At 32.7% G+C, this 14763-nt stretch overlaps 2 protein-coding genes across 3 annotated transcripts; both read left to right on the forward strand.

Moving 5' to 3' along the window:
* The first annotated feature begins 805 nt into the window (after positions 1 to 805).
* On the forward strand, positions 806 to 3745 carry LOC105257224 (BTB/POZ domain-containing protein 1). The gene is made up of 6 exons (XM_011267689.3): positions 806 to 1542; positions 1723 to 2409; positions 2485 to 2644; positions 2772 to 2929; positions 3016 to 3250; positions 3351 to 3745. The coding sequence occupies exons 1-6, from the start codon at positions 1265 to 1267 to the stop codon at positions 3510 to 3512; spliced, it is 1680 nt and encodes a 559-aa protein (XP_011265991.1). The 5' UTR covers positions 806 to 1264; the 3' UTR covers positions 3513 to 3745.
* Positions 3746 to 4935: 1190 nt separating this feature from the next.
* On the forward strand, positions 4936 to 13146 carry LOC105257225 (extensin). 2 transcript variants are annotated; one of them, XM_011267691.3, is made up of 16 exons: positions 4936 to 5260; positions 5345 to 5448; positions 5551 to 5683; positions 5820 to 5933; positions 6016 to 6137; positions 6216 to 6412; positions 6490 to 6638; positions 6726 to 6791; positions 6867 to 7024; positions 7117 to 8064; positions 8243 to 8473; positions 8588 to 8640; positions 10151 to 10254; positions 11996 to 12040; positions 12130 to 12345; positions 12537 to 12750. In XM_011267691.3, exons 2-16 carry the CDS (start codon positions 5407 to 5409, stop codon positions 12566 to 12568), a joined length of 2610 nt encoding a protein of 869 aa, XP_011265993.1. In that variant the 5' UTR covers positions 4936 to 5260; positions 5345 to 5406; the 3' UTR covers positions 12569 to 12750. The 2 variants fall into 2 exon arrangements, with proteins under 2 accessions (XP_011265993.1, XP_011265992.1); XM_011267690.3 differs by having other exon boundaries at positions 4937 to 5260; positions 12559 to 13146.
* Positions 13147 to 14763: the final 1617 nt, after the last annotated feature.

Genomic DNA, 14763 nt, shown 5'->3' on the forward strand with positions numbered 1-14763 from the left:
GCATTATTATAATTCTCAAAATAACTATTAATATGATGTGAATTAATGCGATCATTATTTAAGATAGAAACAAAAAAAAATTCTAAATATTTTATAATTATACATAAAAACATATTTTAATATTAAAAATAGCTAATAAAGAGAATGCAGTAATTCATTCAATATTTGTGAATTTACGAAATAATATTAAAATATCAAGATAAAGTAAATTCTCTCTCTCTTCTCTCTCTCTCTCTCTCTCTCTCTCTCTCAAACAATATATAATATATAATAGAAAGAAAAGTAAAGTTTAAGGTTATATTTCAATAGATATTAAAAATAGTCGAAATAAAGAATTATATACAGAAAGTATATTTCTGTAGCAATTAGAAAATAATATATAATTCACACATACTTGCAAATTTCGATGCACTTCGACGAGAAACATGGCGGTGTTCCTAACGATGTATATCAGGCGCGTAGAATCCGATCGGAGATACCGAAATCGCGATATTAATAGTTGTGCACAACGTGTACGTTACAACAGAGCACTTTGTAAGATACTTTAAATAATTTATCGCGCGCGAGATTCACTTTTAGATACGAATACATCCCGAAAAATGCGGAGCGCGACTCGGAGATACGACTTGCGGTTTGCGGCGCGTTTCGGGAATGGCGGCAATTCGAATTCACGCGATGTTACGATTCTCGAAGTCTCGAGACGATCGATTACTCGCGACCAACGTCAATCCGTTCACCGGTGCTGCACTCTCTGCACTCGAGTAATATGAAATGCGAACGTAATTTTTTTTCGAAACGAAAAAGAAATAAATACGAAGAGTGCACGATAAAAATGTCCAAGTTGAATATAATTTAGTAAATATTAGAAAACGATCGAGATATGAAAGCGTGAATTATGAGAGATATAATCGACGCGGCTAATTACATATTTGGCGCACGCAGATTTCGCGGGTACATTTCGTCGTCGATGCCGCTCGTGCCGACAATTTATCCCTTCCAATCTCTTCGCGCGTGGTCTTGGGAGCAAACGGATTGCGGCAAGGACGAGGGTAGGAATTCGGTGAGATGTCGTTGTAGTGCGTCCCGTAGTTTCTTGGTGTCTTCACGCTGACAGCGAGGATCCGCTCCAAGGAGGATCGCGACCGCGAGATAAGACGGAGGATAAGACTCGCGCTCGCCAAACGCGCAGGGGCCGCCGATTGCGACGCGATTAAATGAGACGGGGCAGTACCTGGGCAAGTACTACGTCTCGTGTGGGAACACCATGTCTACGGAGACCACCCTGAACGACGTGCCGAACGTCGCGTCGAGACTGCAAGGTCTGCGGTTGGCATCGCACGGCGAGGACGAAGACGTGACGGAGAACGCTACGGCTGGCAGTTCGACGGCCACCGGGGCCAGCGGGTCCGTTCTGCGGGAACCGCTGCGGAACATCACCCTCTCCCGGGCGCGGCGAGCGCTCAACTTCGTCGGCGACGAGGACCAGCCGACGACGAGCTCGTCTGTGGCGCGAAGCGAGGCCTCGTACTCGAACGGCGATAAGTAAATAGCACAGTTTCGCAATGTCAAACGTCAGGCTTACTTAGGGCAAGACAGCTGATTATTGTTTGTATAAAAAAAAATTTTTCAAATATTGTATTATTTATTGTTGTGATCTTTGATGAAATGGATGATATTCATCGTTTGATATTCTGATAACTGTTGTAATCTTAAATTTTTCAGTCGACCACCTATTAACGCAGCGAACACATCGTATTTGGAAGGGCGACCGCAGAATACTATCACTTTAGAAAACTCTTCTACGCAAAATCAATCTGCAGTTACGTACAATTGGCAAGGTACAAAGGCAACGATGCGCGAAAGGATTGTATTTCTCTTTAATAATGAAATACTGTCAGATGTGACTTTTCTGGTGGGAAGAGGAGCGCAGCAACAACGTATACCAGCTCACAAACTAGTCCTGTCTTCTGGAAGCGCTGTATTTGACGCAATGTTTAATGGAACGCTTGCTACAGCTTCTTCAGAAATAGAAGTACCTGATGTAGAGCCTGCTGCATTTTTAGCAGTGCTCCTTTTTCTATATACTGATGAGATACAGATAGATCCTGAAACTGTGATGACAACATTGTATACCGCTAAGAAATATGCAGTATCTGCTTTAGAAAAGCATTGCGTTGATTTTTTAAAAAATAATTTGACCAGTGATAATGCTTTCTTGCTACTAACGCAAGCTCGTCTGTTTGATGAACCGCAGTTAGCCTCGGTATGTTTGGATACAATTGACAGATTCACAACTCAGGCCCTCAATGCAGATGGATTCACAGACATTGATATTGATACATTGATGATAGTCTTGGAAAGAGATACACTTCATGTTAGAGAATCTAAACTATTTCAGGCTGTTCTAAGGTATATACATTGTAGAATATGTTATATTGTAGAATGTTTTTTTTTATTCTCTATATTGTTTAAATTTTTATATAGGTGGTCAGAGGCTGAATGTGTAAGACAGCAATTACCAGTTACTCCGGAAAATCAACGCCTCGTCTTAGGTAACGCTCTGTCTTTAGTTCGTTTTCCACTTATGTCAAAAGAAGAATTTACAGCAGGTCCGGCACAATCTGGCTTATTAAATTATTCAGAGGCTCGTATTACAATACTTCTTAAATATCTTTTTTATAAATTTTCTCATTACATTTTTGAAAGAGTTTATAAATTTTAGAAAAGCTATATTATGTGTACATGATATTTAATAAATAAATATCTTATAGGTCTTATCTTTATTTTCATATTTTATATTGAATCCCAAACCTTCAGTGGGATTTCAAACAATGCCAAGATGTTGTATGACAGGCAAGGAACAGACTGTGTGCAGATTTCAGCATACCAAAAGTAGATGGGGATATTTTGGAACTAGTGATCGTATTCGGTAATTACATTTAAATTCTATTATAGCACAGTTCACAATGCTTTCAGAATGCCGGATATATATATGAAATATTTTAATTTTTGCAGATTTAGTGTGGACAGACGTATTTTTCTTATTGGCTATGGAGTTTATGGTAGCACACATGAACCAGCGATATATGAAGTATCAGTGGAATTAATTCATACTGCATCGGGAAAAGTGATAGCCACAAATGCAACAAGTTTTAGCTGTGATGGATCAAAGTACACATACCGTCTAATGTTTAAAGAGTTAGCGGAAATCTTACCAAATACGATTTATACAGCATCAGCAACCTTTAAGGTTTCACTTTCTGATTTATTTATTATTATTTATATAATTTTATAAAAAATACAATATATATATATATATATATATATATTTATTTATTTATTTATTTCAGGGGCCATGCTCATATTATGGCACAAAAGGATTAAGAACAGTATTGGTGGATTGTGATTCAGGAAATACGAAAGTAAAATTCGAATTTAGTAGCGAATTGGGAGATAACAATGGTACATCCACTGATGAAGGTCAAATACCCGAGCTTATCTTTTACACGTAATATCTTTTATGTAATAATGACATTCCTCATGTTTGCTTGATTGGCTATCAGAGATAAATTATATTCGATATATATGCCGGGTTTTGTCAATTATATATCTTGTGATCATTTAAAGTACTTTGATTTAAGTGAGTCACATACTGGCATGCCAAAGGAGTTAACCCAAGATTTTCCATAATTTAATAGGTTTATCTCTTGATTTTACTGATTAATAAATACAATATTGAAAAAAATGCAAGTTTTATGATGATATTTGCAATATATTAATAATAAAATATGCATTTGATTTTTTTAGCAAATATCATGTACATATGATATTATATGCATATATCACATCATATTATATGTTTTTCGAAAATTAAATGTTAAAATTATTTCAATGTATCAGCTGTAGAGATGATGTGTTAACTATATAAAAATGACATATTAATTAATTATAAAAACAAGATCAATGTTTAGAATTAGAAATATACAATTTATTTTTTTATTATTTTAATTGAGATCTACAGAAACCAAAAATATAGTATAACAATGTTTAAAAAATAATGATTAAGTACAAGTGGGAGATTGACCATTGTGCATACTCTCGCCTAAATATTTCTCGTTTGGAATATATATAACAATAATTTGAAATTCTAACGAGTTAAATGTGTATAGCACTTCAATGCAAAAGTAATTAATGCAATAAAGCCTAAAGTATGTGGAGTATTTTTTAGTAAAAATTAGTATTTTGGTAGTCACAAATATAAATGTAGAATCTGAGAGAATTTGATTGTTAAAACTAACTACGAAAAGTAGTCGAACAAAAGTAATATAAAACACCACTTTAAACCACTTTACAATTCTCTGACAAAGTATAATATTGTTATTTATTCGATAAGTTATTTCAATTTTAATAAAATTGTATTTCTTTCATGATTCAAGAAAATATATTTGGATTTATTTCAATTTTTGTTAATAATGAATGGTGCTAGCTAACGAGATAACATATTGTTATCCTTAGCATTTTTAGAGATAAGAGTACTTTATAAGTGTGTCAACTTGATACTGTTTTTCGAAATGAAATAGCGCATATAATCTTATTTGTGATTATATTTAATTATAAATTTAGATAATATACATGTAAAATGTTAAATAATTAAATAGATTTATTCCACACACAAAACATTTTTTCATATAACATCAATATCATCCTAATGTATTTCATTCTTATTATAGAATTATATATCGTATTTTATAAAATGTTTATATTATTCGAAATGAATGAGATACACATTATTTATTTCATTTCGTTCACGAAAATAATATTTTTAAAAAAATCCAATATTCAATAGATACGAGATTTTACCTACGGTTGGTTTTCATCCTAGTACATTTCATCGTCGTCATGGCGTGTAAGCTTGATGTCGTCGTGCGCATTATCGCAACAATTGCAGTGTCGGTTGCAGTTGCAGTGTCGAGTAATAGTATGTATGTCAATTTGTGTTGTTCAATGGTATATTAGTTACGATCGAGTGGTTTGCAAAATCGAGTGAATCTATTTTGTTTTGTAAAAAAAATATTTAATCATCGATAGGTGATAAAAAATGCGACTATCCTGTAAATTTTAATGCAATTCCGACACTTAAGAGTAAAAAGTCATTTTATAGAAAGAGCGCATGTGAGATTGTGCGTCAATCTTTTTATTGAAGCATAACCTGATGCTTCAGTGATTCTGAGCTATGATGTTTGATAAAACTTTGTGGCACGTATGTTGAGAAAAATTGTTACATGTACCTTTTTCTGTCTGGCATCATTATTCCATATGGTTTACTTCTGATTTAAATTTACAGCTTATGAAGATGGGGTCATAAAAATTGTTATATTACACTTCAGTAGTATACATTTTATCTCTATGGCTAAGGGAAAAATAAAAGGTTCTGATTCTAACAATAAGGTACATGTATATATTGTGTGTGCATGTACATGTGTATAATTTGTATTTTCCCATAGTTGTATTTTTCTCACAATTAATATGTGTGGTAATTTTTGCAATTAGATAGCAGCATCAAATGCAGCGTTTAAAAATGGAGAGACATATACATGGGAATTTGAGATTAACGAAACACCGCCTAGTGCGAGAACTTTGCTTACCAAGGGTTATACACAAGATGAAATTAATTCGTATTCAGGTATATTTTGATTATATTGACATATATAATTGATATATATATATATATATATAAATTTTTGTTATATATTTTTGTTATATTTATCCTTTAATCTAAATAATCTAATCTATTAATTTTCTATATCATGTTAATTTAGGTGCAACTGTATCAACACGTGGGCGTTTTATGACAGAACAAGAAAAGTTACGCTGTCCAAATGAAAGGCCATTGTACCTATATATACAGGGACATACCAGACATAATGTTGATTGTATGTATTGTGTATATAATTCTTTTTTTCTTTAAATTTATTGAAGATAGAAATATATCATATTAAATATTTTATTTAACAGTGGCGATACAAAAGATTAATGAAATTATTAAGACAGAACATCAAAGTTCTTTAAATAGACCAAGCAGATTTACAAATGCTCCACCACCTCTTATGAGTTTACATTCCGGAATTACAACTGTGGTAAATAATATCCATATTTCACATTTTATTTATAATTTTTTTATATAGCAATATTAATTGACATCTATAAATTACTAGGAAAAGATTTGTGTTGGTATTGAGAATGCACCACAAGGTTTTGATTTACGTGGACGAATATTAGGTGCTGGTGATGCAAATTTAGTTTATATTAGAGGTGAAACTGGAGCAAATGTAACTTTAAGAGGTAGAGGATCCCAATTTATCGATCCAGTTTTGGGAGCAGAATCTCCAGAACCTCTTCACTTGTATATAGAGCAAGTATTTCTGAAATTTTAAGCAATTTATTAATTAAATAAAGGTAAGCTGTTGATAATATATTATTCTTGTTTAGGCATCCAAAACCGGAAGCATTGCAAAATGCAAAACAATTGGCTATTAATTTAATACAGACAATACAATCTGAATTGCAGACCTATATTCAACAACAGCCACCACCAGTACAACCTCAGCAAGTTATAGAACAATCACAAATACCGCAAAGTATATATTTTATTGCCTTCCATGTTCAAAATTATAATAACTGTATCCATAGAAATTAATATTATAATATTTTTTCTGTTTATATAGCCCAATTTCAAACTATGAACATTGGTACCTTAGGCCAACCAAATGTGGTTGCAATACAACACCAAGGTAAGATATATGAATCATACATTATTAATATTTTTATGAGAAATATATATTTTTTAAATGAATCTTATTTGGCAGATATTATACAACATCCACAAAGTAATGTTGTAACGTTGCCTGCAACAATTCTTACGGCTACTGTAGCTGGTACTCCGGGGCCTAGCGTATCAGTTCCTCCTCCAGGAGTTCATATACCATCTCATACTGGACCATTAGTTCCACCTTCACAAGCTCAGGTATGTGTGATTAAATTCGAATTATAGACATTTTATTATATAAAATTACTCGAAAATAATTCCTGCAACATAAATGAATATTCTGATTGAAGGAAATACAGACTTTTATGCCACCACCACCTGTTGGACAAGTACAGTTAATCGGTCCTCCATCGACAGTAAGTCAAGTTCAATATCAGATACATCATGGCCAATCGTTACAAATCCAGGGAATTCAAGGATCACAGTCCTCGCCACAGCCTATGGCTCAAATGTACGTCATGAGTCAACCGCCACCACAAAGTTCTGCGCAGCAAAGCTTCATAACAAGTAGTAACGCATCGGTGAGCGGGGCAGTATCATACGTTTACACGCAACCGAACATGCAAAGGCCCGCTACGCCGTCCCAGGGAATTATCGAAACTGTTAATGTTAACTTGCAACAGCCTCCTCCCGCAGCGCCGCTCAATATAACACAGCAACCACCACCGCCGTTGCTGCATCTTCACTTTCCGCCGCCGAACTTTCCGCCGAATCAACCACCACCTCCTGTACCGCAAACCTATCAGATACAATATCAACAAGTACAGGCGCCCGTGTCACAGGCACAAACTCAGTTTGTTTTGCAACCTGGCGAGCATATCGTCCCGCCTCAGCTACAACAGAATCACGAGCAGTCTCAAGCTGTCGCCCAACATATAATACCTCCACAATTCGAAGGTCACGCGCCACCGTTTCACTTACAAGTACCTCCTCCGCCGTCCGCGCAAACTTTTCTAGTTCCTAATGCTCAGTCGCCCCAACATCATTCGCAACCGCCTCTTCCTCCCGCCGGGGAGATGCAGCATCAGCAAGAGGGCCCGGTGGAGCAGGGACCGTTGCCACAACCGGTACCACCTCCGCAAATAGTACCGCCGCCATCAATCAGTCAGATGCCGAATTCCATGAATATTCTTACCAGTGTACCGCCGCCGACGCAACCGCCTCCACCGCAGAACGCTCCTTGGCTCTATCAAACTCAACAACCGCAACAAATACCGCAACCACAAGGACAGTTGCAGGTTAGACATTCGTTTTGTATCCTTTAACCGTTCATTGCCATGATTAGCGTTCTAATACTAAACATAGTAGTAGTAAGTAATTTATAAAGAATAAAATTGATCAGTTTCAGACTTGTAAAGGATTCATGTCTGAAAAGGCTACATAACATATATGATGTGTATTTTTCAATATTTATAGATGCAAATGCCGCCGCAGAACATACCTCTTCATAACGTACCTCCACCGCAAGTTCAAGCTCAAATACAATATCATCCTCAACATATACAATATCAGAATGGTCATATACCGGCGCAAGTACATTATACGATGCAACCGCCACATCAGCAATTTGAGCAGAAGCCCGATTCGCCAGAACAACAAAAATCGCATGGAGTCAAAAGAAGGTTTTCAGATGTTGAAGGAAGTCAGGTAAAGTATCGCGTATCACAAATATATTCATATCAAATCGAAATACGTGATTATATGACAAAATAATAATTATTATATATTTATATAATGATTTTTCTTGAATATATATTTCAGGAACCACCATCATACCAATGCGCTCCGCTACCTGCGCAACGTCATGGCACAGGGTAAGTCGAACAAAATATAATTACTTCTATTTATATAGAAAGAAAGAGAGAGAGAGAGGGAGAGAGAAAGAGAGAGAGAGAGAGAGAGAGAAAGAGAGAAGAAAAAAGAACGTGAGATATTACAATGTATAAATTAATATAACATTAAGTTATAAAGTTACCTTATATACTCCTTGTATACATGTAAATCATGTAGTCTACCTGTATATAATACAAGGAGTATATAATTTAATGTGTAACTTTAGCAATAATTTTATATAGTTGAGTATCTCTTGGTAGAGAAAAAAAACTTGTATGTTTACTAAAGCAGATTTACCAAGAGTGAAATAATTTTAAATCAATATTATGAAAAAAAAATTGAAAATGTATAGAATAGAAATTTAGTATAGAATATTAGTATAAACATGCAATAAGTTTAATCGAGGATTAAAATTTTATGAAAAGAAAATGTGAAGAAAATGCATCTTACATAATTGATATTATCTAATTGATCAATAGACAAAATTGATAAAGAAATAATCGCTTCAGACTGCTTATGCTTCATTTATAGTAAATATTTATTAAATTGTAGAATTAGACATGAAGAAAATGTAAGCTATATGTCATATACTGTATAAATTATGCACCATATTCTTACAGAAACCTGCTTCTTGCATTATCTAATAAGGTATTGCAATAATTAATATTAAAAGTGCAGAAAAGAAAAATATAATCAAGTTTATAAGATTTTGGTAATAGATATTTTTTTATATTTTGATTGAGATATATATCTGTAGACAGATATATATACAATATTTTTCCGTAAAATTTTATAACATAGATAATAACTACAGACAAAATTCATTGATTTAGTAAGATCCAGATATATCCCTTGATAAATTATACTAGCGAAGTTCTTGAGAAAATAGTTTGAGTTGATGTGAAAGTTTATGAAATTTTTTGCTTTATTCATAAACGTTCTGCAACTTTATAAATGATGGATATATCTTGTTCTTTCAAATTTTTTATTTCTTTTTATTTTCGGATTGAATAATTGTATAGACTTTTTCTTTACATAAAACTTTATTATCTTTGCAAAAATATAATGCAGAGATAATAATACTCTTGCATTTTCCTCATGTTATCCATCATTTTGTAACATTGGAATCACTAAATACAGCTTTTGCCAGAATCACTAATTATTGTATGTTCTCTTAGTGTAAGTAGTAAGCCAAAAGAGATGGAATGCAACAATAGTTGCTATTTTGCAGAAAAAAACACAGCAGCTAAAATAATTAACAGATTATCAAAATGTATGTTGTAATGTCTTGTGACATTACAATTGTGTTTCTAAGAACATTCTAACGTAAGTTTTGACATGATTAACTGTGATCTGGTAAAACCAGGTATTTTCCACATTTCAGAAATATCCGAGGGTGTGCATCAGGTGATTTTTGTCTTAAATGCTTGAAATGTTTCTGTACAATTATTAATTTGGAATTAATAATTCACACCTGCATTGTTTAAGCAGAGAAGGTGATCGACAACAGCAAGTCTTACATGGTCCATCACCCATACCTGCGGGTCAGCCACATGGAGATCGAAACAAGATGCTAATGCCACCTCCACATTCAGGTCTGTAACTAAGAGTATTTAGCTTGAAAAAATGCTGGATATCTCTTGGAAATCATGAAAAATGCAATATATAAAATACCATAAAGAATATGTAAACCAGCAGGAAGATTGTATTCTTGAGGAATATTCAATTTTTTAATCGCTTTAATTAGATTCCGGATTTCTTCTTGAATACAACTTTGTTGTTGGTAATGATATTTTTTATCATACATATAACCACAATGTGCCACTCATGTGGATGCAGTTTGGAAATAATCATTTATTTTAGAAGTAAAGTATGTTTTGGATAGATATCTAGCATTGGTTTCTTAATACTCTTAGATCATAGTGTATTATTAATGTAAATAATATTTTGTGTTAAGTGCAATATAATACGTACATATATACATATATACACACATATATATATATATATATATATATATATATATATATATATATATATACTTTTTTGATATTTTAATTTTCGTCTTAGCAAACTGCTTTTTTATGCATTTATTGAGGATACCTTCAGGGTCGGACATCCGGAAATAATATGGATTACAATCTGATACTGCATAGAATGCTTTGGAATATATAATTATCTTCAAATTTATTTATTATTATTATTTTAGATCAGATAAAAAAGCACTGCACGTGTTATACAATCGTGAAAGTGCTTATATTGATTTTAATGCTTTTTTTATAATGTCTTTTTTAACAAATCTGCATTTTCAGATGTGCAAGTGTAACCTGTGATTTTCCATTCCAGTGTTTGTTTATCCAGTATTAACCATGCTTATTGTTATTAGGATTCAGTTGAGAAATATATGTTACATATTTTTGATATTACTATTTTAAGTTCAATCTTGGACTTTTATATTCTTTAGGTTAACATCTACATCCAATAATAATTGCGTCTACATCCGATTATATCCCTCCAGGAAGACTAAAGATGTTCTATATTACATTCGAACAAACATGTATTTATTTTTATATAAATAATATAATATATGCAAAGTATATATATTTAGGAAAAATTATTACATAATTTATACATATCATATAATATTACTTTTAATGTTATTCTTGTTGCAGTGGCCTGAGTGATTCTAAAAAAGTGAAAGAAATTTAAAAAATGTAGTTTTAATAAATAAATTTACTTTACAGATGGCAAATAACTGTATAGCTACACATTTTTAGTGGATCATATTTATTAAGCAGTCTAATGTATATGAGAATTTAAAAACTGCATTGCTTGCTTTCAGACTCTAATAGCGATTGCCAAATCACTATGCTAATTTGGCAATGGTTAATGGCGTGAAATATTGTGCTAATCTATTAATATCTTATTTAATATTATAAGATTAGACTTTCGGGAGTTAAAGAACTAAACTTTTCTTTTTAATGCTACAGTGATCTCAAGCAGAAGATGAGAAAACCGGCAGCAGTCTTCTTATAATATGGATATGATCTTGTTAAGCAACTATTTTGCTATTAGATTTGCATCCAAATTTAGAAAACATTTCCTTTTATGATTTAAGTTTGTAATCAATTAATAGATATTAAAATTATCAAGATTAATTGTGTTGGAAATAGCAAGTTTTATTATTTTACAATATTTCATCGCATAATTTACCATATATTATGCAACATTTATATATATATATATATATATATATATATATATATATGTTGTATATGTAGTTACTTAAGAATATATCGTATCTTTCCCATCATATCATCCATTTTAATCGTTTAGGTGAGAAACGGAACATGGACCAAAAGCCCACAGGTCTATCTTCAGGTATGTCAAGCATATGATATCGTATCATGTTGCAAAAAATTTCTTGTTTGTAGAGTAATTTCAGTATGCATGATGTATGTTGCAAACAGGAAATGAGCAGAATATAATGACGGAATCTGGAAATATTCTTGTCGGAAATGGTCCACCTCTACCACCTCCACCATCACCGCAAGCGCCATGGCAAAATCATCATGTAAGAGTTCCTTGGGGTAGACCACCTCCTATTCCAAGGGAAGGAGACCCATCTGTAGTCTGCCCTGGATTACCTCCTATTAACATGCCTCCCCCCCAGATTAGGTCAAGAGGTAAAAACAATTTGATTCATTATCGCTCGAATTATATAGTTATTTGCATGTAACGCTTTAAATTTTAAACGCTGTTTTTGTAAGATTGTATCAATTTTTTTCTCTGTATCAAAAATCTAATATTATATAAATCTAATATTGATTCTTGACACGCGATATACAGTGACGTATTCTATTTAAAAATCTTCAAGGACGTGGTGCTGCTGTCCTTAGGTCTCGCTGACGGTAATCGTTCTCCTACTCAGAGTGCCGCGTTAGAGCAATCGTTAAATGTCGAATACAATCAGATGCCACCTTATACGACGAAGCCGCCTCCTTACAATGCGCATCCATTGATGCAGTCGATCTGCAATCCGCCACCACCACCGCCACCCCATCATCAACAACCACGGTCGCAACATTCTCCTCAAGCGGTACAGCATTACCAGGTGCCAATCTCTCAGACATATCAGCCGCCAACATCCTGTCCACCATGGATGAATTAAAAGTTATCAAACTACAATTATGTTTTTTGCTTTAATACTTTGACGATGACTGGATTTGACTTATCAAATATGACGTTGTCATAATAGAGCGACGATGAAGCTACAACGATCTGATGTAAATGTGAATATTTTGAAGTGCAACATATTACTTTTGCACTTCGATTGTTTCTTACGATAATTATTGTAATTTAATAATCTATTTGTATAATAATTCTTGTACTCTTAGCTGTTATAATTTATCTATTCCAAGGGAGGATGTTATTGAGAAACATAAAATATATGTAAATGTTACAGTTATTTATACAATTAAAATCCTATATACATAATTTGACTTATGTATATTTAGAGATGAGAGAGGAGAGAAGGGAAGAAGGGAGAGGGAGAAAGACGATACAAGATTGTATAATGGAAATAATACCATGTTGGTGAGAGAGAGTTACTTTTATTATTTTTATGAATTGCACCGTTCGTCTTAATATGCACGAAGCGTGACTTGTAGATATAGTATAAATTTAGCGAGAAAAAGAAATAACAGCGTTATTATTACTTCGGTCAAACAATTTTTATTGCGCGTTCGCGAAAACCACTTGTTTTGTATTCACATTCGAGTAATAATCACGCGTTAATATCTTCCCTCTCAGCGATATATATCATTTCTCCATTTACCTCTATAGATAAGTATACAACATGTATAATGGTTGTGTGTATGCGATTTTTTATGCAAAAACAATATGTATAAAACAATTGTCATGAAATTCAGAAGATTTATAAAAAAATGTATCACGCAAACGGTGGTATTTCGATTTGAGATTGAAACATTAAATCTATTAATTATAAATTTATCTAGTATAAACAAAAGTAATTTCTGCCCTAGATTCTTTTAACACATATTCATTGCAGAAAGCAGCTAAATGAACGACTAATTATTTAAAGATTGGAATTAAAAAATAATTTATCTCTATTATTTCATTTATTTTAATGAAAGATGCATCGGTTGAGATAGAGACATCGTGAAAATTGCTGAAGAAATAGTTGAAGTGTGAAATAATTAAAGTATAAAATAAAAACAAATGTGTGACACATATTTGATAAGTTATGTACAAATATTTGTACATGTAAAATATCATCAAGAGTGAAAAATGTGCGATATATTATAATCTAAATTTAAGAATTTATTTTTGTATTGATTTATAAAAATGAATTTCTCACGATGTCTGCAAAACGATGCAGTATTATATGCATATATACATATATGTGTACACATGCACAAAGTCAAAGTAGAAACCTGTTTATATAATTTTAACGTCTAATTATATTTAATATTTAATATTTATAAGTCATATTATATATTTGCGTCGATTTGTATTTTTTTCTTTTCCAATATTTTATCTTTTGTTTAAATTTCAGAGACATTACAAGAGACATTTAATAACAATTCTTATAATAAATAAAAATTAATGAAGGAAATATGAAAGAAAGATATTGCTGAAATTTTCATATAATTAAGTGAATTATAAACATTTAAACAAATATCTTCTAATAATAATAAAGTCACCGTTTTATATATAGGTGAGAAATGATGAAAGAAAATAAAGATCAAGAATGAACAGAAAGATAATGAAATGAGAGAATAGAGAAGAGAGAGAAAAAAAGGAGTCTCTTGTATCTCTGGCATAAATGAAAGAACAGTCGGGAGAGCATCGTCGAGGTTGGACGATGAAAAATAGGGAACAGGAGCGGACGGTGGAGCAATGGTTGGATCATTTTTTGTCCTCTATTTCTCACTCTATTTTCTTTCTTTTTCCTCTCCTGTCGTTGGGTTAGTCTTTACTGATGATGAACGATCTTATTTTGCGTACAGCGCTATCATTTATATTAAGATATAAAATTCGGTTGCCAGACCAGCAAAAGTGACGACGGTTCTCGTGAAAAA

This window comes from Camponotus floridanus, unplaced genomic scaffold (assembly GCF_003227725.1).
Source record: "Camponotus floridanus strain SB8 unplaced genomic scaffold, Cflo_v7.5 scaffold11, whole genome shotgun sequence".
Classification (NCBI taxonomy): domain Eukaryota; kingdom Metazoa; phylum Arthropoda; class Insecta; order Hymenoptera; family Formicidae; genus Camponotus; species Camponotus floridanus.